At 40.9% G+C, this 23,970-nt stretch overlaps 1 protein-coding gene across 3 annotated transcripts in view; it reads right to left on the bottom strand.

The window, feature by feature from the left end:
* LOC136840240 (uncharacterized) overlaps nt 1–23,970 on the bottom strand; it is a 91,181-nt gene that overhangs the window by 28,562 nt on the left and 38,649 nt on the right. For all 3 annotated transcript variants that reach the window (XM_067106846.1, XM_067106847.1, XM_067106848.1), the window contains one exon: nt 13,705–13,879. In XM_067106846.1, the coding sequence (XP_066962947.1) occupies nt 13,705–13,879 (175 nt within the window). The remainder of the gene's footprint in view (nt 1–13,704; nt 13,880–23,970) is intronic.

Genomic DNA, 23,970 nt, shown 5'->3' with positions numbered 1-23,970 from the left:
AAAATTAGTGAAAAGGATTGGATGTGCAGGAATGGTTATGGTAGATCATTTCAAAAAGTTTGCAAATGTAGTAAGATAAAACAGTAGTCTCATTTATTTGGATTAATAGAACCAAGGGCCAGTCAGATAAGGGTGAAATCTAGATAAGGACAGGTAAAAAAAATCTATGGGTGTTCCAGGGTACAGAGTACAATACTGCATAACTGTAAACAACAACAATCATACTTTAAACTGAAAATTTTATGAAAAAGGAAATTATCTACCTTTTCCCTCCCTACAGTATTTACAACAAAATATACTGCATAAATACACTTTGAAAAAAAAATGCAACCCTTCTCTTTCCCTCTCGATAATGACACTGGTAGGTGGGTAGCCTACCTGTGTTTACCCACAGCCTACCATGGTTTTATCACCATTAATATATTTTTAAACAGCACCTTTTTTATCAGCTGTTACCATATTGTATTATCATACACGATAACAAATGTTTATGAGTGAATTATTGGCCTAAGCTGGATGTTATACTCACAGTACTGATTTCCATAGGTCAAACAGGGTATTATAGCTGTATTCATGAAAACAGTAATGATTTTGAAAGTGATATTTTACCTACTGAATGCAGTTATACGGTATTATCATCATCATAATATGTATAATAAAACAATCATCTACCATATGCATTTATGTAGGCTAGGCTAATGTATACTGTACATTCTCAGAATCAGCTGATTGAGACCTACAACCAAAAGAACTAAGAATAATTTTTTATTGTTGAAAGAAACCAATTATTAGTGGCATTATTATTTTTATTTTTGTGCATATATGTAAAAAATCACAAAACAGCTGTTTCCCAGTTCGTCTGTTTATACTGTACTTGATGTTGTTTGTCCGTTCTTTGCTAAGTGATGATCATGAAATAATTAGTGTTTGTTAGTTTATGAACTACATAAGCCATAAGTCTGGTAATCTTGTTTGGAAGCCTAGCCTACTAAAACCTACTGAAAATGAAATTTGCTACACAAGCATTGCCTTGTACAGTATGACCTAATAAAATGACGTTCATTCAATAAGTAAAGACTATTTTTATTTTTTACTTCCCTTTATTTAACAAGATGAGATTACTGAGGAATAGAGGTTAGCCTAATGTTATCTGGGCTATCGAAATTGCAACTAACGATACAAGAGATATAAAATGAAATCATGTTTAGGGGCAAAATTTTAAAGGTTGCATGATACATGAGACTGAATTATACATGAGTATATGTGGCATATTTCATTTGTTTTACCCATTTTCTCCTATCATGGAAACTGTTTGTTTTAAACACCCTGTGTTTACATCTTTAGTACTAAAGGCATTTCTCAATGACGATTGTCCAAAGCAAATTCGTTTTAAAAATACTACTAAAATGTAGTTAATAATTTTCTGTTTGATTGGAATTAATGATTTTTAATTTCACTTCATAATATCACAGAAGCTTTACTTGTAAGCCTGTGTGTGTGTGTGTGTGTGTGTGTGTGTGTGTTTACATTTATCTGTGCACATGGCATTTCATCAATGTTGATATCACCATCTCTACATGCACCTCTTGCACTTTGTTTTTGTTTTTCTTATGACACCCCACCCACCTTGGAAACTTCTCCAGGCCTTCCCCACCCCCCAAACCCCTTCCTCAGTCTATGAGAGTAAGCAGTGTTACCAACATTCTCCTGAGGCAGTGCAGCATTGTCAACCATTGGAGAGTTTTTTTTTTTTTTTTTTTTTTTTTTTGAAATTTATAATGTCAAGTTTCGGATAATTAAGGGATTACAGTATTCCCTAAATGTGTAGGTATGCCAAGAAAGCTGTTGAGTTGGTAATGGCCTAGAGTTTACTGGATAAGTATTTGAGGGTATGTTGAATAACTGAGGTGTGGAATACATCCATTTGATGCCTTATTTGCAAAGCACGAATGGTTTGGCTGAAAGGATAATTAGGATGTTGAGGGAGTTAATGGGGAATATGGCTAAGAGAGGATGAATGGGATTTTCATTTTGCAAAAGTGCTGTGGGTATATAATGCAAGGGCCACATAAGCATTGGAAAGTCACCTAGTGAATATACAATATCATGAACTTTGAATGATGTGTCAGACCCTTGATGCAGCTGACTGAAGATGACGAAGATATTTGGAAAAGGTCACATGAATGGTTTAAGAAGAGGTATGAAGGGTCTTATGTATGTTGCAATATTAGTCAAAAGGGCCGGGTTATTTTTTTAAAGCTAAAAGTGAAGATGGTAGAATATCTGAGATTAAAACACATCATAGTCAGTAATGGAAGTGGCTAGAATCTCCTGAGTATTTAAAGAGGGATCCAGTGAATGAATGTTTGTATTTGAAGATGCATCCAGTGAATGAATGTTTGCGAATGAGACTGTAATATGATATGAGTGAAATAGAGAAAAGTTTGCTAGGAGGGAAACAGTTTCAGTAGAGACAGTTAAGGTAAGAAGACAGGAACATGTATGAAAAGAAAAAAGCATAAAAGTACAAGATGGGATGGATGAAATTGATAAAGAGCTAGATCAGACTTATAGTATATATATGTTTCCTATTACAGAAGGGGAGGAATCAAATGTAGTAATTTATGACAAATTGGGAGTGATGTGAGGAATGAGCTGGATCTAATGAATGAAGCCTCAAACAATATAGATGGCATGCTGTCAGAACTTGGAGTGGACATTTAAGAATTTCAGGGATTTAGGAGAAAGTAGTCCTATAGTTAGTACAGAAATTTTTAAATGGTTAGCTAGATATCAGGTTGGAATAGATAGTAAAGATAGTATAGATTCAGCAAGTAGTACAGTACAGAGTAAGAATGACAGTTTGGGAAGTGGCAAGGCTGTGGGAGTGTGATGAACTAACCAGTAGACAGCAAACTAGCCCATGGCAGTACTATGTAAATGGTAGGTTTAAGACAAGATTAAGTTATCACTGAAAGGAAGGTGGACAATGACTGAAAGAAGGGAGGAATGTAATGGCAATGAATGATTAGGTTGTATATTAAAACAGTTCATCTTTTTTATTGTACATTATGTATGATTATATTACGTATTTTTATATTTTTTTACATTTGCTTACTTATTATTGAATATTTTATATGGGTTTGTTTTGTGCCTCACTCCAATCATACATTTCAATCTTGTTTATGGTGAACCTTTCCCACTCTGGGTAGAACTGCTGAAGGGTTCATCCAGCAAAAATGCCCTTGAATTGATTTCACAGAAGGAATTCTTGATTGCCATTTTAAAGCAAATTCTATCAATTTTCTCGGAAGATTTGCTTTCATATGTACGGAAGGTTACACAGACAACGGTCATCTGGGTGCTGATGTTAGTGAGTGTGCCCTCAATTATAACTGTGATGTCAAAGCTGAATGTATAAATACTGATGAAGGTTTCATTTGTTAATGTACATCTGCTTATACTGGAAATGCAACTGTCTGCTCTGATGTAAACAAGTGCTTAGAAGGATCGCAGTACTGTAACTAGCTGTGTTAGTGTGAAGATCTCTTGAAAGTACGTATTGTTAAGACTCGGTTTTTCGTTTTCTTGGCTGTGACAGAATTTGTACAGTACATGATTTTTTGTTGTGGTTTTTGTAAACATCGTAAAAAATATAACTGTAAAGGAAAAGAAACTTAATACATAAGACAGAATAATGAATATCTGTAGTACTGCATAATAATCTCAACATGTCCTAGGTTAAGTAGTAATTTTAAGAATTGTGTGAATGAGTGTATATATTATTTGGCTGAAAAAATTTGGTTAAGAAAGATTTGACTGTACTTTGTATATTTTTTGTTGGCCATAAAATCTAAATATGGGTTGAAGTTAAAAATATAAAAATATTGGAGCTGATCAATTTGGGAAGCTGGCTGACAAATGACAATGGTATTGTCACAAAATTTGAATGTCCAGTCTGCAACACTTGTTTTTTCTCCTTTCACAATCTGCCATTTGCAAAAATCAAATCTATTCAATAAGCTTCATAAATATACGTCATTCATTTGTCATTTCCTCAGCCCCAATATATAAAAGGTGGTGAATACCTTGTTTGTCAACTTCCAACTCTGTTTTGCCTAGTAATACTATCATTTATTTCTTCAAGAGCATCACCTTTCTTGAATCCATTTAATGTATTCATGTGCCCTTTGAAGGTTTTCCACATCCCCATTCATAAATTCCTGTCGTAATTTTTTGCCACACGGCAGCAATGTTCTTCATCACATTCAGAATACCGAATTCCTTCCAAAGAGTAGTGTGTGTGTGTTCAGTAACTTTGACAGTGTGAGCTGACATGTTCTGTAAATAATTTGCCTTGAACATAGCCACAGTGCCTTGATCCACAGGTTGAATACATGAAGCTGTGTTCAGTGGTAAAAAAAATAACACACAATACACACATCAGGATAAAAGCCAAATAGTTACTGTGGATGTCATGGAGCATTATCTATAATGAGCATTGCCATAAAGGAATATCATTTTCACAAAAACATTCTTTCATTCAAAAAAACACCTGAAAAATTAATCTTCAAATACAGCCGTCTTCCAGCGCAATGCAGTCTTGTCTATGTTGGGTAAATATTTTTCTTTAACAATAATCTTAAGGAGTGAGTTTTTCTTTGAACTTTTCAGTTCCTTCAACATCAGCACTTGGAGCTTCACCTTTAACCTTCTATTAAAGTTTGAGAGTGAAACCATTCATGGCTTGCTATTACAGTTTGAGAGGAAGTAGGGTCACAATATCCTTTCTTAAACATTTCAAAAAGCATTTAGGTTAGTGGCATATGCTTTTGTATTTGGTTTTCCACCCTTGTCAGTTCCTCATTGGACAATGTGTATCGTTCTCAGCTAGCACTCTGCCGGTCCCGCGTTCGATTCTCCAACCGGCCAATGAAGAATTAGAAGAATTTATTTCTGGTGATAGAAATTCATATCTTATTACAATGTGGTTAGGATTCCACAATAAGCTGTAGGTCCCGTTGCCAGGTAACCAATTGGTTCTTAGCCAGGTAAAATAAGTCTAATCCTTCAGGCCAGCCCTAGGAGAGCTGTTGATCAGCTCAGTGGTCTGGTTAAACTAAGGTATACTTAACTCCACCCTTGTTACAAAGAGCTGTTTTGTATTATTGACAGACCCTGCTCTTTTCTTGTGGATAAATGTTAATTTTACATAAGCAGGTGATTTAACCGCCTCCATTATCCTTTTCACATACCTGATGATTGTCAAAACCATACAGTGAGATAGACCAACATCACATACAATTGTCATTACAGCATTGCCTTATTTATGCTGGGTATATGGGAAATATTTATAATCTATACAACAGATGTTTTAATGTTAATACAGTCAGTTGTTACCCCTGTTTGTTGACTAAGAGATCCTTGTTAAAATTGTACTAACGGATGATTTTTGTTTTGGTAAACTTGTTTTCTGGTTGATTAATACACCTGGTCTACTTCATGCAATTGTCCACTGTGTGATGCCCAGCTTAGTGACTTTTGTGTTGCAGTAGTGCCACTGCAAGATTTGTATAACCAGAGGTGCCTGAATTAGAAAATATTCTGGTGCTTAAGATATACCATTGGCCAATTATATATAACAACAGCATGCTGAACAGTTTATTTGCTGCTGTGTAATACTGAGTTTTAGCATTAGGTGGAGTTGTGAATATTGATATAGTTTCAGAATTGAAGGTTTTGGCCCATGGTGTTAAAGTATTTTCTCTTTGTTTCTAAATGTTATTTCGTCACATAATTTAGTTATGTGGTGAAAGGTAATCATAATTTTACAGGTGAATTTTATGAAATGAATGTATTGTACAGTGGTTGTCTCTCTCCCTCATCCAACTTACATGTTAAATTATATTAACTGAATACCCATAGCATTGGGTTATCTTCAATTTATCCCCTACTCCTCCTCTTTTCACCACTCATTGAAGATGCATTCGGGCATTTAGTAGACATGTGTAAGCACCACAGGCTTGGAATATGAAATATCAATGAAAAAAATGCATGCTATTATTACAATGCTGTTACACATTCTGAAAGCTAGTGAGCTGAAGTATCTCTCACCAGAACAGGAACTCCTCTCAACATGGGAAAGTTTGGCATCATTTCAATGTACCATGTAGCACTGCTAGGCCATACCTGGTGTCATGTGCTTTAAACACTGCCAAATTCAAGAGCAAAATTTATATACAGTCATCCCCTGGTATTCATGGGGATGCATACCACACCCACCCATGAATACCCAAAATCTGTGAATACCAAAACCCTCTCTAAAAAATATTTATAACTGCCTACTTTAATAGTTTAAACACCAAAGAGCCCCTCTAAAATGCTTATAACTACCTATTTTAATAGTTAAAACACCAATATACCTTACACTATCATCCTAAAACATTTGTCCTGAAAATATGAAAATACAGTAATTGCTCTATGAAAAAATCTGCGAATAGGTGAATTTTTTGTGAATAATGTGGATATATGTTCTAGCGCGAATGCTGAACTTCAAATTAGCAGGGGTCGACTTTAATACACAAATACACAACACTGATGTTGTATTGTAAACTTGAAATACTGTAAAACAAGATATCAAAAAATAGCAGAACACCTGTGTCCACATTTTCCCCTAAGGCTTCAAATGTATCACCTTCGTCACTCTTATCATTTCCACAATCTAGAGTCTGCAAATTCACCAAGTTCCATTTCATAAAACTCCAACTGGCAAGATATTACAATACACATTTCACATTCATTGTGACCTGTACTGGGTTGGGGAGATACTGGATTGACAGCACCACCTTCCTTCATGAAATCTTGAGGTCACCTGGCATCCACCCCCCCCCCCAAACCAAACTGAGGTCTAGAGAGATGCTAATTTGTTGATTTATGGTACATTCAACCCATATGAATGCTTTCCAACAGAATTTACTAAAATACTATGGTGCAAAGTAATCCTCACACGAATCCCAGACCCCATCCCAAATTCATTACTGCACACTTTTAATACTTACTGGACTCAATGGACTTAGACACTTCAAGGTCTCTAGATTTACAGATATGGATTATGTAAAATACTATTCTAAATATGGATCTGCATTGCTTTATGATCAATAAATAACGGGGACTATCTATGGCACTAAAAATAACATTTTCATAATAAAATAAAGTTTTAAGTATACTTACCCAGTTGTTACATTGTTCTTGTTTCGAACTGAAGGGCAGCTAGCATTCAAAATTTGCACCAGCAAAACAAAAATCAATATGGCGGCTAGGAGATACCCCCTCTGCCCACTGGTGGAGGAGTGAGGAACTACTTTAACACAAAAATTCAGTCGTTTATGCCCTACATTCATGAAAGGGGAGGAGGGAGGGCTTTGATCATGTAACTACTCGGTAAGTATACTTAAAACTATTTTATTATGAAAATGTCATTTTTAAGTATGTAACTTAACCAGTAGTTACACTGCTGATTCCCACACTAAAGGAGGTGGGACCATGAATAGATAGAACTATATTTAATTTGAGTTAATCTTCTGTTATTGGGTAAAAGAAGTGTTGTAAGTTCCTTACCTGTTAAGTGAGCAATCCTTACTGATTCTGCCTCTTAAATATGGAGCTCTTCTTAACTGCTAGACGTGGCGAGGGGGCCATGGGGCGCCTACAGCAAGTAAATTATCTTTGTGACCTAGAAGGGTTCATAGGACACGAAGGACCAAACAATGCTCCTGCTCAGGGCGCAGTACCAACCAAATAATATAAAACCAGTCGATGGTTATCACCACTAGCCTACACCAAAATTAAACCTCTTAAAAGAACTAATGACTGAGAGGTACTCCTAAACGTACAGCACCATGTACCCCCAGACTCCCCAGCACTCGAAAACCTGCGTCAAGGAGAAGGGGACACTAAGGAAGGTTGCACTTCCTTATCACCTTCACCCAATAACGTGCCAGCCGCAACAAAAGGACCTAGGGTACTGCAATTATCATATGTGGTCTCCATATCTCGTAGATAATGTGAGGTGGAAACTGACCTACTCCTCCAAAAGGTCGCTTGTATAATAGAAGAAAGAGACAAATTGCGTCTGAAGGCCAGGGAGGTCACAACCGCTCGCACTTCATGCGTTTTAACTTTCAAAACACTGCACTCTGCCTCATCCAAACTGTCACGAGCCTCCACTATTACACTCTGAACAAAGAAAGCCAACGCGTTTTTTGAGAGGGTTCGAGAAGGATTCTTAACAGAGCACCAAAGATGGTCCGAGTTACCTCTAATAGACTTGGTCGCTTGAGTATAGAACTTGAGAGCTCTACCGGGGCATAAGAGTCTCTCCTCTTCTCTGTCAACTAGATCTGTTAGATTACGAATCTCGAACGACTGTGGCCACAGCCTGGATGGGGTTTCACTCTTGGCCATAAATCCCATATTAATGGAGCAAATAGCATTACCATTTGCAAAACCTACTTTTTTATTAAAGGCATGCACTTCACTTACCCTCTTCGCTGTAGCTAAGGCTACTAAAAATAGCATTTTTCTCGTCACCTCCCTTAGAGGCACTGTACTGAGAGGTTCGAATCTATCACTCCTAAGCCACTTCAGAACCACGTCCAAGCTCCACCCTATTAATCTGGGTCCTTCCGTCCTCTCCTTATCGAAAGACTTAATTAAATCTAACACATCTTTGTCGCCAGACAAATCCAGACCACGGTGTCGAAACACCGAGCCCAACATAGCCCTGTACCCCTTAATGGTAGAGGTAGATAATAGTTTCGTCTTCTTCAAATACGCTAAAGATGTCTTAGAAGAAGACTCCCTCTCTCCTGCACTAGTCTCTAAAAACATTCCGCTTGGCCTGGTATACATCTGAAGATCTCCTTCTGCATTCTGCGATAGCTTTTGAAGCTTGCTGAGAAAATCCCTTATCTCTGAGGAGACGGTTGATAGTCTGAATGCTGTTAGCGCCAGACCTGACAGACCGTGGAACTTTCTTACGTGAGGCTGCCTGATAAGATCCCTCCTTTGAGGTAGAAGCCTTGGATAATCTGTCAAAAGTTCCAGCAGATCCGGGAACCATTCCCTCGATAGCCAAAATGGGGCGATCAGGGTCATTCTGACGTTCTTGTAAGTCCTGAATTTGTTCAATACTTCCCCGACTATCTTGAATGGCGGGAAGGTGTACACGTTCATATTCACCCAATTCTGAACCATGGCGTCCGTAGCCCAAGCCTGATGGTCCGGAATTGGAGAACAATAAATTGGAAGTCTGTTGCTCTTGGCTGTGGCAAATAGGTCTACCAGCGGAGTCCCCCAACACTTCCATATTTGTCGACATACCATGGGGTGCAAAGTCCATTCCGTCGAGGTCACTTGCTTTTTGCGACTTAGCAAGTCTGCCCTTATATTTAGTTTCCCTTGAACAAACCTTGTCAATACTTGTGTTTGATTTTGCTTCAGCCACAATAGCAGAATCCTCATCACCTCGTAAAGGGAGAACGAGTGAGTGCCTCCTTGTCTCCGAATATATGACAGAGCTGTTACTTTGTCCGAATGTACTACTACCACCTTCCCTCTGATCTGTTCCGCAAATTTTGTCAACCCTAGATGGATAGCTACCAATTCTTTCATGTTGATATGCCTCTTCTGTTGGCTTTTGGTCCAAACTCCCAACGTCTCTATGTCCCCTAGAACCGCACCCCATCCCTGGTCGGATGCGTCTGAAAAGAATGTTAGGTCAGGGTTCAGCAGAGCTAGAGACTTTCCTTCCGTCAGTCTTTCTCTTGACAGCCACCAAAGTAGATCCTTTTTGATTTCTTCAGAAGTCTCGAAAACGAAGGAGTCCGGGAATTCCTTCCTCCGCCACTTTGCTTTTAGATAAAATTGTAATGGTCTCACGTGGAGGCGACCCAGTCCCACGAACATCTCTAGGGATGACAACATCCCCAGAAGGCTCATCCATTTGTTTGCAGAGCAAGTTCTGAGAGTAAGAAACTTCAAAACTTTTTGAAGACAAAAATCGACTCTGAGTTGACGGAGAAGCCCGAAAACTCACTGCATCTATCTGAATTCCCAAATATAATGTCTTCTGAGAAGGGGTCAGACACGACTTCTGATGGTTGATTAGAAGACCCAACTCCTCTACTAATTTTAAAGTCACTTGAAGATCCTCTGTGCACTTCGCTAGAGTTCCCGACTGCAGAAGCCAGTCGTCGAGATAGAGATATACAGTATCCTGATCCCCTATTGATGAAGCCATTTCGAAAATGGGGTTAGAATCCTGGTAAAAACTTGAGGTGCTGTTGAAAGGCCGAAACAGAGAGCCCGAAACTGGAAAATTGGTTCCCGAATACAAAACGTAGGTACTTCCGAGACATTTGGTGGATCGGGACATGGAAATATGCATCCTGCATATCCACTGTTACCATCCAATCTCCCTGTCTGATGGATGATAGAACCATGTTGTTGGTCTTCATGCAGAATTTTGTCCGTTTTACAAACTTGTTTAAAGAGTTGAAATCCAACATGGGTCTCCAACCCCCCGAAGCTTTTGGAGCTAAAAACAGGCGATTGCAGAAGCCTGGACAGCTCTGATCTTCCACTGCTTCTACAACTCTCTTGTCTAACAGGGCCGATACCTCCTCGGAAAGCGCCATGTATTTCTTTGAATCGCCTAAGTAAGCCGTCAAAGCTATCGGTACTCTCAAAAGGGGGGCTGAACCATAAAAGGAATACGATAGCCCCCTTCTCATAGTCCACAACCCAGCTCTCTGCTCCTATCTCTTTCCTACACCTCCAAAACTGTAGAAGTCTTGCTCCCACCCATGCACAGAGGAAGTATTTCTCACTTCTTGTTGGCAGACTGGGGAACTTTCATTAGTGATCTAAGAGGGACCCTTGTGCTTCCTCTAGAATTTGCCAATCCTCTATAACCTCCTCTACCTTGAAAGGGCATTCCACGCGAAGATGAAGACACCGAAGACGACGACGAAGTTGGGCGTACAACTGGCGAAGCAACAGAAGCCTCTCTTGGTCTTTTGGAGGACTAAGCCAGTAAATCCTGCGTAGATTTCTTCTGAAGAGCCACAGAAATCTCCACCAACAGCTGCTCTGGAAACAAGTTCTTCTTATTAAGAGGTGCAAACAACAATGACGACCTCTGAATTCTTGACACGCCGTTCGTAAGGAAAGAACACCGTAATTCTCCCTTTTTAAGAACGCCTAAGAAAAACATAGCAGTCAGTCCCGTAGCAGCGTCGATAACTCCTTAATCTAACACATTAAGGACTTCCGATATATCCGTAAATGTCTCCTCATCTAAAGAAGAGCATGCAGAAATCTTACGGCCCAACGCTCCAATGGACCAGTCCAAAAAACTGACCACTTCAAAAATACGAAAGATGTGCTTCAACAGGTGATCCAGTTCGAGCTGGGAGACTTCTCGGGGGTTATCGACGCTTTGAGACTCAGTTTTTAATTCGGCGAAGGTTATGTTTTCTACGCTCGAACTGGATCACCTGTTGAAGAACATCTTTCGTATTTTTGAAGTGGTCAGTTTTTTGGACTGGTTCATTGGAGCATTGGGCTGTAAGATTTCTGCATGTTCTTCTTTAAATGAGGAGACATTTACAGATATATCGGAAGTCCTTAACGTGTTAAGAGAAGGCTTCCCCAGTCTCGTAGCAGAGTCGTCTCCGAGACGTCAATCTGAAAGGAGGAAAACAGAAGACAGTCTTGCCCTGCTCCCTCATCTTAAGGAGCCAAGCATCGATTCCTTTTAATGCTTTCCGAGACGAAAAAGACAAAACAATCTTCGTAAAAGTTGAAGCAATCTTCTTCTAGTCCCTTGAAAGAGAAGAGTTCGGAGAGGAAGGTGCTACATGAGAGAACGACTCCGGAAAACTCTCAACGAAGAATTTCAAAAGTTTCTTGAAGGCGGTGGAATTGTGACTCTCCTGTTCCATTTCCTCATCGCCTGCTTCGTCTGCTTCTTCCTGTGTAGGGGAAACGACAACTAGAGAACGAGTCTTGTTCTGAGTGGGTTGCACAAAACCCAAAATCTTATCCAACTTCGCCTGAATGGCATTCGTTGGAAGGTCCTCAACTTCCTGCTCAGAAATCTGTGTTGGAGAAGTCCAACGTCTGGTAAACGAGAGGCGAGTTGGCGCCAACGAACGAGTCGGAGTTTCGGACGCAAGGGTGCACTTCTCCTGATACTGGCGCTCATGCGCTACTCCATCATCCAGTCGAAACAACTGCTTTTGCGCCTCCACATCAAGTGAAATCCTCTTACTCTTCTTATTAGAGGATAATCGGCGCCTTGGAGCCATTGCCTGTGCTCTCTCACCATCTCGGGAAGGCGAAAAAAGTTCCAAAGCCTCCCACCAGCTACAACTAGGGGAAGTACACGCATGAATAAGCATTCGCTTCTTAGGTACTGCCTCAGGCGAGACACCGCGAGACCTCTTAAGCGGGTGAGACTTGCCCGAAGAAGACCATTGGTGTCTGGGCGAAGACTCCCGAACTCGATAGGTTTGCAAATTCTTCTCTGGAGACGCCTTTCCAATGGCGCTCCCTAGCAGTCTGGGAGTCGACATCAGATCCGCCTGAGGGGGCGACTACCTGGGAGCAGACCCAGCTCGCCTCCCTTGGGCCTCCAGTATGCTTCCTCCCGGGGGATGGGGAGTCTAGCAGGGACCTTTGCCTAGGAGCACGAGCAGGCCGAGTAGCCACCTCTTCCACTTCACAAACACTAACTTCGTCACTTTATCCTTCAAGGATTTTACAGAAGCTCCCAACTTCTCAACAGCTTGAAGCATTAACGAGAATTTCACGTTCATACGGGCTTCGAGGCTGATCACGGCAACAGTTTTGGGTGAAAGGAGATCAGGTGAAGGAACAGGTTGATTTACAGGAGCGGTGTTAATGGGAGAAATGGAAAGTTCATGATCCTAATTATCTACTTCCTTAGAGGAAGCTCTAACTGCAGCTTTCTGGTTCCTATCAGAAACTAATTTTTTCATCCTATTTGAATAAATTTTCCACTTCCCTTCATCCCAATCCCTACGTTCATCATGTTAAATCCGGGTTACAGTCCCGACCCCTACAAGTAGTGCAAACAGTATGTGCATCATAAATTTCTTTAGCTAACCTACTTTTTAACCCTTTGCTGCAAACTCTAATTGCCCTGTTCTTACCTGAGCTCGAGTCTGACATACTACAAAGAAAAGAGGGTACTATAGCTAAAATAACAAAAGCTGGAAAGGATGTAACTGCTTGTCCTAACTAATTCTTGAAGACAAAACACTTAGTACATCACCAAATTCCAATAACAGAATAATCCTGAATTCTAGCAGCTGCTGCAAACAAGTGTGAACAGCATAAGCCGGCAGAAACGACTGAATTTTTGTGTTAAAGTAGTTCCTCACTCCTCCACCAGCCGCAATATTGTTTTTTGCTTTGCCGGTGCAAATTTTGAATGCTAGCTGCCGTTCGGTTCAAAACAATAGCAATGTAACTATTGGGTCAGTTACATACTTAAAACTGAAATTTACCTCCTATTTACAAATATAGTTCACGGAAACAATTTCAACCACACAACCCTCCTGTAAGCTGCATCAACAAATTTATCCTAACATTGTAAAAGGAACACTAATAACTTACATTTTCCTGCTTCAGTCTGTTGATAGCTTGAGCAGCTGTGGTTAGGGCTGTGGTGAGACTAGCTGTATCTGCTGCCAAACTAGATTTTTCACTTTCGGTACGGTCTACTAATCGAAGAAGCTTATCTTCAAGGCCCTGATTGACTTTTTGTAACCTCTTATGAGCTTCTAATAGTCTGAAATAAAAAAAGTAACATTAGTTATAAAATTAGTTTTGCTTCAATTATTATACATCTGGTTCATATAGTAATTTGTGTGTGTGAGAGAGAGAGAGAGAGATACCAATTTTACACATAAAAGCATGAAAATTTATAAATTACATAAAAAATGAAACATAACCACTTCTGCATGGTTTCTCGAGGATTTTGCAAATATCGCGTGTCTGTGAAAACATTGCGTATGCCAATTACTTAGGTTTCAATGAAAAGTTCGCAAGTCTGTGAATTCGTGCAACTCGAAACGCGCAAGATAAAGAAAGGTATTACTGTATAGCACTGGTTTGATTGGATATGGTGTGTTATATAAAAACCAGAATATTTGCATATGATTAAATGATTTACTACTGGGTTTTTATATATGTGTATTTCGTACATATGGATATTATTGGTATTTTATTTAGCAAGAATATTTTGATATCCTTCATTATGGGGTACAAGCAATACAGGCAGTCCCCTATTATCGGCGGGGTTCCATTTCTGAGAGTGTGATGATAACCGAAAATCGCTGCTAACCGAAAATTGGCAATTTCAGCGCTTTTTCAGTGATTTTCGGGGGTTATCGGCGCCGGAAAGCATCGATTTTCAGTTATCGGCGCCTCTGGTAGGTACGTATCGGCGCCAATACCCAATTATTGGCGCCGATAAGCGGAAATCTGCGATTTTCGGCGCCGAAAATTGCAGATTTTCATCTCTAGACAAGCGCCATGAAACCGAATCGCTGTTAACCGAGCCCGCCGTTAACTGGGGACTGCCTGTATGATTTTTATGCTGATTGATTTCATATCTGTTCCTCCATTGATTTTGGAAGATTTTGATAAATAACATTATACATGTACAACTCGAAAGTAGTATATATGTGTTGAATGTATGTTTATTTCACTGATCTTGATTTCTAGTTCTCCACTACTTAGTACAGTATTTCATGACTGCCTGCACGTCTTTTTTGTTGTTAATAATTGTGTATACTTGAGCATACAATGGCGAGGCAGAGCAATTATGTAATACCGTACCCGTACAGGCAGTCCCGTTGTCAGTGGGCTCAGTTATCGGCGATCCGGTTTTATGGGGCTTGTCTAGCGATGCAAATTGGCAATTTTTGCTGCTAAAAATTGTCTATTCCTGCTTACCGGTGCCGATAATTGGGTACTGGCGCCGATACATATCTAACTGAGGCTCCAATAACTGAAAATCAGTGCTTTTTGGCGGCGATAAGCCCCAAAAATAGCTGAGAAAGCGCTGAAAATCGCCGATTTTCGGTTATCATCACACCATCAGAACAGAATCACGCGGATAACCGGAGACTGCCTGTAATGTAATAATAATACAAGATTTAATAACTATTCATTTTAACATTGGTAGAAGGCATTGTAGAGCTTGTTGGCGTGAGTGTGAACTTGGGCAGGTTGTTGCATTAAATGCCTTAGGATGCTTTGAGGTCACATTGCTACTCAGTTGTCAAAAAGCTGAATATTAATTACCATTTTGGTAAACAATCCACATGATTTTAAAGTCTATTCTAGTTAGATAAAGAGCATTTGGTAATTTTAATTATTTATTTTGATATCAAATTCATGTTTTGAGTAAGATTTCTATTTCATGTTTTTTACCTCGTGCATTGTTGTGTGTGTCTGTTATCACACGAGAGTAAGGGAACAGCTTCTGCCAGCTAGTCAGATTAGCACAGGATCTCAGAGGGAAAACTTGCGATATTTGTACACGATAATGAAGAAAAAAAAATAGATAATTTAATTCAAACCATCTCTGATCTATTGAAAAACCATGACCAACTGGTTGCGATAAATGGGTGGCCATATTGGAATTTCGAATGTTCCCAAAGGGTGTAGTCTCCCTACATCGTCATATCTTCTCCGTCTGCCACAGGTGGCAAAGGCGGAAACACGGAAGGGCATGCGTAAGGGACAGGGTCTGTTCCCTACAGAAACTGCCCTTCTTACAGCATTTCTTCCAACAGAGAAACCACTGGCATGTCTCCTGCAACCAGGTACATAAATTTACTACAGGGCTTGCCCTAGCCCACACGACAGAAATCGGGCCTACAGCAATCAGGAACATAAATTTACTAGAGGGCTTGACCTTGCCCACACAATAACAGAAATTGGGTTTTGAAACCTTCATTGTAGCCATCAGAAGAACAAAGAAGGGGGCAACAAAACATGTGAATGCTACACAAGCTACGTCACATAAAGGAGGTTGCCCACATTGCTGGATCACACAAATGAAAAAAAGCACTGAAATGCCTTCCTTCAGAACAAGAACAACTATACACTGCACACATCTAAAGCACAGGGCTACTGGAGGAAGTTAAGGCACAGGAAAAGCAAGATGTTGTGATGAAAATGAACAAAGGGCATGAACACGTGACACACACGGGCAAACGTCAACTAGAGCAAGACAAAGGTCAGTAACAACTGCATAAAAAGACAGCTTAGAACAAAATGGGTGAGCTATCCCAAGCTCAGGTCACAAGTAGGCCTATTCGTTGGGCAATTGTTTTTAAACCTTAATGGACGGATCCCCTCAATAGAGGATCTAAAACAGGTTTTGGGTGGTGGATGGAATCCCTCAATAGAGGATCTAAAACAGGTTTTGGGTGGTGGACGGATCCCCTCTGAGAAGTATTAATAATACACAACATACAATTTGGCTGTATTGAGCGGGAAAGACTTTCCAATACTTCAATGGCCCATAAATGAATTGTGGCAACTTGAGCATTCAGCTCAGATCAGTTGTGGGCACCTCATGGAATTTAGTACTGTTCTTACGTTGACGGAGGGGAATGTCTTGCTCCTCTCTCTCCCATGACATCTTTTTATTTATTTGCTCATATATATATATCCAGGGATTGCTGTTGGTTTTAGTTCTTATCTTTTACGATACAATGTCAGTTATAATTGTAATTTTGCAAAGAAATATAAAGATGTACAAATCCAAAAAAAGTTACTGCATATCCTGATCTCAGCAAATTTACATAAATATTTTAAAACAAATATGCTCAGAATTTGTTACTGATTTTATTTCTTATCTGTTATGATATGGTGTGAGCTGTAATTATAATTTTACAAAATAAAATAAAATAAATTATTAGAAAAACATGTTTTGTGAAAAAGGCCCCACACAGGGTTGTAAATAGCCACTTCCAACTTCCCGTTGAAGGTAGGGAAAATTTAAAAAAAAAATTTTTTTTCTTACACCATGTGCATTTGCATATCTTTCCCTTTCCATTTATGTGTTTTTTCTTAAACTGGCCAACCTTAAAGTTTGCCTGGTCTGGGGGGTTGCATGATATCTAATTAGCCTGTCCCTTAAGGGTTAAGTCAGCAGACAGCCACAGCACGCTGTGCACTGAATACTCTATCTATGAAAACGTACCCGAGTCGGTTGAGCTTCAGACTGTCACTTGATGGGCCGGAGTTCAATTCCCCCGACCCGCTGATGAAGAGTTAGGGGGATTTATTTCTGGTGATAGAAATTCATTTCTCGCTATAACGTGGTTCGGATTCCACAATAAGCTGTAGGTCCCGTTGCTAAGTAACCAATTGGTTCGTAGCCACGTAAAATAAGTCTAATCCTTCTGGCCAGCCCTAGGAGAGCTGTTAATCAGCTCAGTGGTCTGGTAAAACTAAGGTATACTTAACTTATGAAAACGTAGGTTTGTATTCCCATTAGAACAAAAATAAACTATCTTTTAAATTACAACTCATTAGTATAATACCACTGTGCCATATACAAGGAATTACTGTATAAATTCCTCTGTTCATTCCATACTCTCTTCACACCAATCAATCTACAATTGCAACAAACTGTGTGTCTAACACTACAGACCAGAGTTCAAATCTCATTCTATACAATACAATCTGTTAACGCAGAAAAACCTGCAAAAATGGCAAATTTTAATCAATTTGTATTTTTCATAACTAACAAACCTGTGGTCTTAACACAATGGAAAATTCTCTAGCGCATACTGGAATTCGGTTAAAAAATTACAAGGAATTTGGTGGCATCAGGAATTACCGCAAGATGACGGTAAGGACGAGGGGTAGCCGACCTACCTTAATCTATCTTGGGTCCATCGCCCAGGTAAAATTTGAGGGGTGGCTTGAGGTGGGCAATATATGTTAAGACCGCAGGTTTGTTAGTTATGAAAAATACAAATTGATTTAAAATTTGTCACTTCTTTATATACATAATAAACCTTTGGTCTTAACATACGGGAGACTCACTCTTGGAGGGTAGACAGAAAAAGCCTCAGAACCAACTGGAGGTTCGGCTCACCTGGGCTCACTTCCTGGCCAAAGTAGGACATAGGAAAGAGTCATATGCCTCTGAACTGTAAAGTAAAAGGTACTTGTCGGCCAGACATCTGGGTTAAGAGACGATGTGAACTCCTCCTACATTCTGTCTTGTAGAAAATAAAGAACTTTAACTGTTGGAGACAATAAAACTACGTTAGCTGCCAACCTTGTTTGCTGTCATTTCCTCTCTCCCCTTATAAGAGAGAGGAAGGGACTTGCTTTCATAATAGTTTATATTGTGTAGGAACAATTAAATAAAACCAATGGAAAGTTGCTCACTCACCTGTATCTGACCAGTTCTAGTGCATGTTGGTTAATTTCTATCCACTGCTTGCTGGTAGTGGATAAAAAAGAAGAGAGAAAAGATGACGACCAGTCATCCCTTCACTCTCACTTTCAAACCAACATCTTAGGTAAGATGCAAACTGTCCCGCTTGAGGCACTGGATGAACTACACAATCTGATGAAAAGCCACCACTGGATCCAAGGAAAAAGTGTCCAAGGACCTATGGGCAACATCCTGCAGATAAAAGGATGTGAAGGTGGTTTGGCATAGCCATGTACCAGCCTTTAAGATCCTTTGAACCAACAGATAGAAGGACGTGAAGGTGGTTTGACGTAGCCATGTACCAGTCTTTTAGATCCTTTGAACCAACAGGTTCTTTTTGAAAGCAATGGAAGGGCCTAGACCACTGACATCATGTGCTCAGGCTTGCACTGAATTGGCATCTGGATTTAAAGTAGTATAGGCTTGCTTACCTGCTTCTCATAGCCAAAAGGAGATAGTATTCTTGGCCACTTTCTTCTTGTTCCGACCTGTACCAACAAAAAGTCTTTGACAACCCGGTCTGAGATGTCAAGTCCTTTTTAGATAGTTATGCAGTGCCCTGAGAGGACATAAAAGTAATTCGTCAGGGTCATGAGCTACAAAATCTCCAAGCAAAGGGATGGAAAAAAAGACTCAAATATGTAGTCATGAACAGAGGGATTTTGAGTTTTAGCCATGAATTCTGGGACAAATTCGAAAGCTACTGACCCCCGACCCTTTGTATGTAACATCAAAAGAAAGTCCATGCAGTTAACTACAGTGAAACCCCCGTATTCGCGGGGGATGTGTCCCACACCCCCCCGTGAATAGCTAAAATCCGCGAATACTTAAAACCCCTCTAAAAACACTTAGAACTGCCCATTTTGATAGTCTAACACAAGAAAAACCCTGTAAAAATGCTTATACCTAAGTATTTTAATAGTTTTATCACAAAAAGTGCATTTATTCATGAAAATTATATGAAAATACAGTAATTAAAGAATATTTCTCAGCGAAAAATACCGCGAATAGGCGAATTTTCCGCAAATAATGGGTAGATATGTTCCATAGAGAAACCCGCGAATGCGTGAGTCCGCGAATCGTGAGAACGCGAATACGGGGGGTTTACTGTAATTCTCTTTGACGAGGCAAGGGCTGAAAGGAAAACCATCTTGAGAGCTAAATTCCTGTCTGATGAAGCTCTTAAAAGTTTGTATGGACTACATATGTGACTGCTAAATACCAGTACTAGGTCCCAATTCAGAGGTTTAAGATCTCTTGGGGAACAGGACTGCTCAAAACTCTTGAGAAGCATAGAAATTTCCCATGAAGAAAGGTCTATGTCCTCCAAGTGCAGAACCAAACTTAGAGCAGCCCTATATCCCTTGATTGCTGACACAGAGAAGTTTCTCCCTACAAAGGAAAATGATGAAGTCTACTACCTGTTGAATAGTAGTTCCGACTGGAGAGATGACACTAATCACAGTAGACAGCCCACTTTCCCTGATACACAGCTGTACAGGACCTCCTAAGGTAACCAGACATTTCCGTCGCTGCTCTCAACCATGAAGAGATAGGGACCCTACCGACTGGTGAAATCTCTCAATGTGTGGCTGGCATAGAAGGTTGTGCCAAGGAGGAATCTCTCTTGGTGCTTCTGTCAGAAAAGTAGAAGATCAGGGTACCATTCTGCATGTGGCCACACGTGAGCTACAAGGGTCCTGCTGAGGTTCTGGGAAATCATCACTCTGTTGGTAACTTGGGGAATTAGACAAAAGGGGGAAAGGCATACGTGTCCAACATCCTCTGCCATGGCCCAGGGATCTGATGCCATTCCCAGACCCTGACCCCAGCGACTCAGCTTGTCCGCCACCACGTTCTTCTTGTCTGGGATGTATCTGGCCGAGAGAGCCACTGAGTGAGAGACAGCCCACTGTTGCAGTTGTACTGTCATGCTGAATGAGAGACAGCTCACTGGTGTAGTTGTGCTGTTAAGTCGTGAAGATGAGACACTAGCCCCCTGTTTGTTGGCATAAGCTACCACTATAGTGCTTTCAGCTCCAGGATGTTGATATGAAGTTGTCTGCCTTGGTGATCCCACACCCCTGATGTTAGGATATCTTCCAAATGTGTTCCCCAACCCTCGTAAGAGGTGCCTGAGAACAGAAGAATCTCTGGAGGGGGAGAATGGTCAGTTTCCTGTCGTCCAACCACCAAGCTAGGTCCTTCCTCACTTCTTCTGAAAGTGGAACTTGGAACAAGGGAGGATCCTTTGAAGGGGACCAAAACTCCTTTAATCTCCATTGGAGTGATCAAATGTGTAGTCGAATGTGAGGAACTAGTTTCTCCAAGGACGACAAGAAACCTAGAATGACCTGCCACTGAGGAGTGGGTTGCTTCTGCTCAGACAGGAAGAACTGGGCAAAGTTCCTGAACTTCTCTAGTCGTTGGTCTGAAGGGAATACTCTCGCTGCTGTCGTGTCTATCAGCATGCCTAGATAAAGAATTCTTTGACTAGGTGTGAGGTTTGACTTTTCCAAATTTATCACGATGCCTAATCCATAGCAAAATTGAAGAAGATGGTCCCTGTCTTGGATTACTTTACCAGAGAATCTGCCAACATTAGCCAGTCGTCGAGGTATCTTAAGATTTATATTCCTTGAGAATGTGCCCATGTCAAAACTAGGGCGAACACTCTGGTGAAGACTTGTGGATCAGTTGAAAGACCAAAGCAGATAGCAGCAAGTGGGGAGGGGCGCCCTCTCTATCGTCTATCTTCCCTGGCCCTGCCTCTACCTCCTCTCCCAGGTCTGGAAGAGCGGGGTTGAAAGGGTTGCGGCTGAGTTTTCTTGGTTGGAGATGGAGATGGTTGACGAGCCCTTCTCGGAACTGTCGTGACTTGAGACTTCTTTGGGGAGACGTAGGAAGATGTTTGAGGTCTGGATTTAGAAGTGCCCACAAGAGAAGGAACGGATGACTTTGAGAGACAGCTCGATGCACTAGCCTGTCATTATTATCTGCTCTACAGCCATCAATTGCTGAGTCTAGCTGGCCTTTCGGAAATAGAGACATAGAACTTAAAATACAATATCTCCATTCCTTAAGCTTAACACTGAATCAGTACTTATGAACCTTGAGAACTTGGAGACAGCAAAATTCCTTCTTTTTAAGCAGCCAGTTGGTCCACATGTTAGCTGTTAGATGGGTCAACTAAGAGATAGTTTCCCCACCAGACTGTAACAATCTAATAAAGGAAGCACTGTCTTCAGAGGTGGCCACCAAAGAGGAAGAAATCTTTGCCACTGCCATTGACCACAGGTCTAACCATGAAACAGCCTGGAGGGCTGATGAAGCAGTTGCTTCCAATGTTGCAAATTCCTGAAAGGTAAAGGGTGTACCCTTTGCCATAACTTGGTCCAAGGATATACATGTTCCTAATTGAACTAGGTCTGGATCGATTTGCCTTGGTTGCAAAGCATCCATTAAGTTGCATAAAATCATATATGTCGGGGAAGAGGAGGAGGTAGTAACTTGAAAGACCTGCTGAAACGTAAAGAGTTATCCTGACCTGAGATAAAGAGAATTCACTTGTTTAAGAATTCCACCAGTATGTTTCGGAGCAAGGCAACCCTAGTGATGTCTTCACCTCTTTCTTAGGCCCTAGCAAGGCTTTGATATCCGAAGATAAATCCAATTTGTTACCACAGTTTCTTCAGCTAAGATGTTAGAACCATGAATTAATTCAATGATTTCAGCATAAGAAGTTAAGAACTCTTGATGGTCTGCCACATCCTGGCCTCAGGTCACAATCCGGCCTGTTGGCCAAGTCAGGCGTAGTTAAAACGTCTTAGTCAGGCGTAGTTAAAATGTCTTGATTTATTACTGGAGTGTAGGCTCTTTCAGGGCCTAAGACTTTCTTGGGGGACTGTAAGTCTTTAGGGCAAGTTGGAACCTTGTCTTGGTCTCGATCCCATCCACAGGAATGGGAACGAGAATTATGATGAGATGCTAATGTCGTGATTGGTTATGAGGCTGTGAAGGACTCCTGTGATGTGAAGATCGGTCACGGGAGTGCAAACGATAGTGAGAATCGTGGTCATGGATGTGTTGACGAGAGCATTGGTCATGAGGAGACGAATGACGTGACTTGTTAGTAGTCCGTGCAGGACTTATACTGCGTGTAGCTCGGTCATGGCCGTATGAGCAGGAGTGCAATCACGGTCATGTCTGTGTGGAAGAGAATGCTGAACATGGTCTCTTCTAGGGGAATGTGAACGGGAATGATGATGTGAAGATGAAGGTTGAGGAATGTTGTGGGGCCTCAAAGGGCTTTCAGTGAGTGAAACGTGGATGTGAGAGGAAGGAGACCTCCCGGGAGAGGGATCCTGCACTTTCCACTTCTTGATGGGGGGCTTGTCGTCCTTCCTAAGGACCTGAGGAACACTTGCACCTGAAGTAGAAACAACAGATATCTTCTGTGGGGGAGCACAATCTGTAGGTTTGGCAGTCCTTGAGGACGAATCTGTCTAAAATCACCGCAGCATGGGAGTCATCAACTGGTCGTGGGGCATCAACAACGGCAGAAGGAACAGGTACGTGTGACTTGATGGAAGAATGGTTCCGAGAGGTAACTTGAGCAGAAGCACAAATGGGTTTGGCATGGGCGTGTTTGGCTAAACGATGGAGCAGATGAAGAAGACAAAGAGGAGGATGATGAAGATGAAGACGATGACGAAGAGAGGGATCTACGATGTCTCTTCTTGGATTCCTTAATCTCTGAATGACCGAACCTCTTCGTAAAAAATACCTATGACTTTTTCAAAAATAGTCTGGGTGAGAGAGTCGGAAGGTACAGACGTGGAAGTTGGTGGCAACAACACAGCTGACAGCACGGAGCAGGGCGCGGAGAGAGTCGTTGACAGCTGAGAAGACACTACTGACGCTCTGGCAGCCAACAAGGGGAGAGGCATAATAAGATGAGATGATGTCACAGCGAGACAACAGGCTGGAAAGGGTTAGTATCCTTGGTAGGGCTAGAGTGTCCCGACACTCAGTCATCTTCTGTGCATCTCCTCCTGAAAAAACTGTACAAGGGGGAGCAGCCTCCCCACCCCTGAGAACAGAGGCAGTCAAATCAATTACAAGCAGTCCCCTGTTATCGCCAGGCTTGGTTATCAGCGACTGGGTTTTTCGGCACTTGTCTAGCGATGAAAATCGGTGATTTTTGGCGCCCATATGCACCGATTTCCGCTTCTCAGCACCGATAATCGAGTATTGGTGCTAATACAAACCTAACAGAGGTGCCGATGACTGAAAATCAGCAATTTTCTGCACCAATAAGTAGCAAAAATTGCCGATTTTTGGTTATTGGAGATTTTCGCCTATCGTCATGCTGTCGGAACAGAACCCCTGCTGATAATGGGGGACTG

This window comes from Macrobrachium rosenbergii, chromosome 7 (genome assembly GCF_040412425.1).
Source record: "Macrobrachium rosenbergii isolate ZJJX-2024 chromosome 7, ASM4041242v1, whole genome shotgun sequence".
Lineage (NCBI taxonomy): Eukaryota > Metazoa > Arthropoda > Malacostraca > Decapoda > Palaemonidae > Macrobrachium > Macrobrachium rosenbergii.
This window is presented reverse-complemented; position numbering and strand designations above follow the sequence as displayed.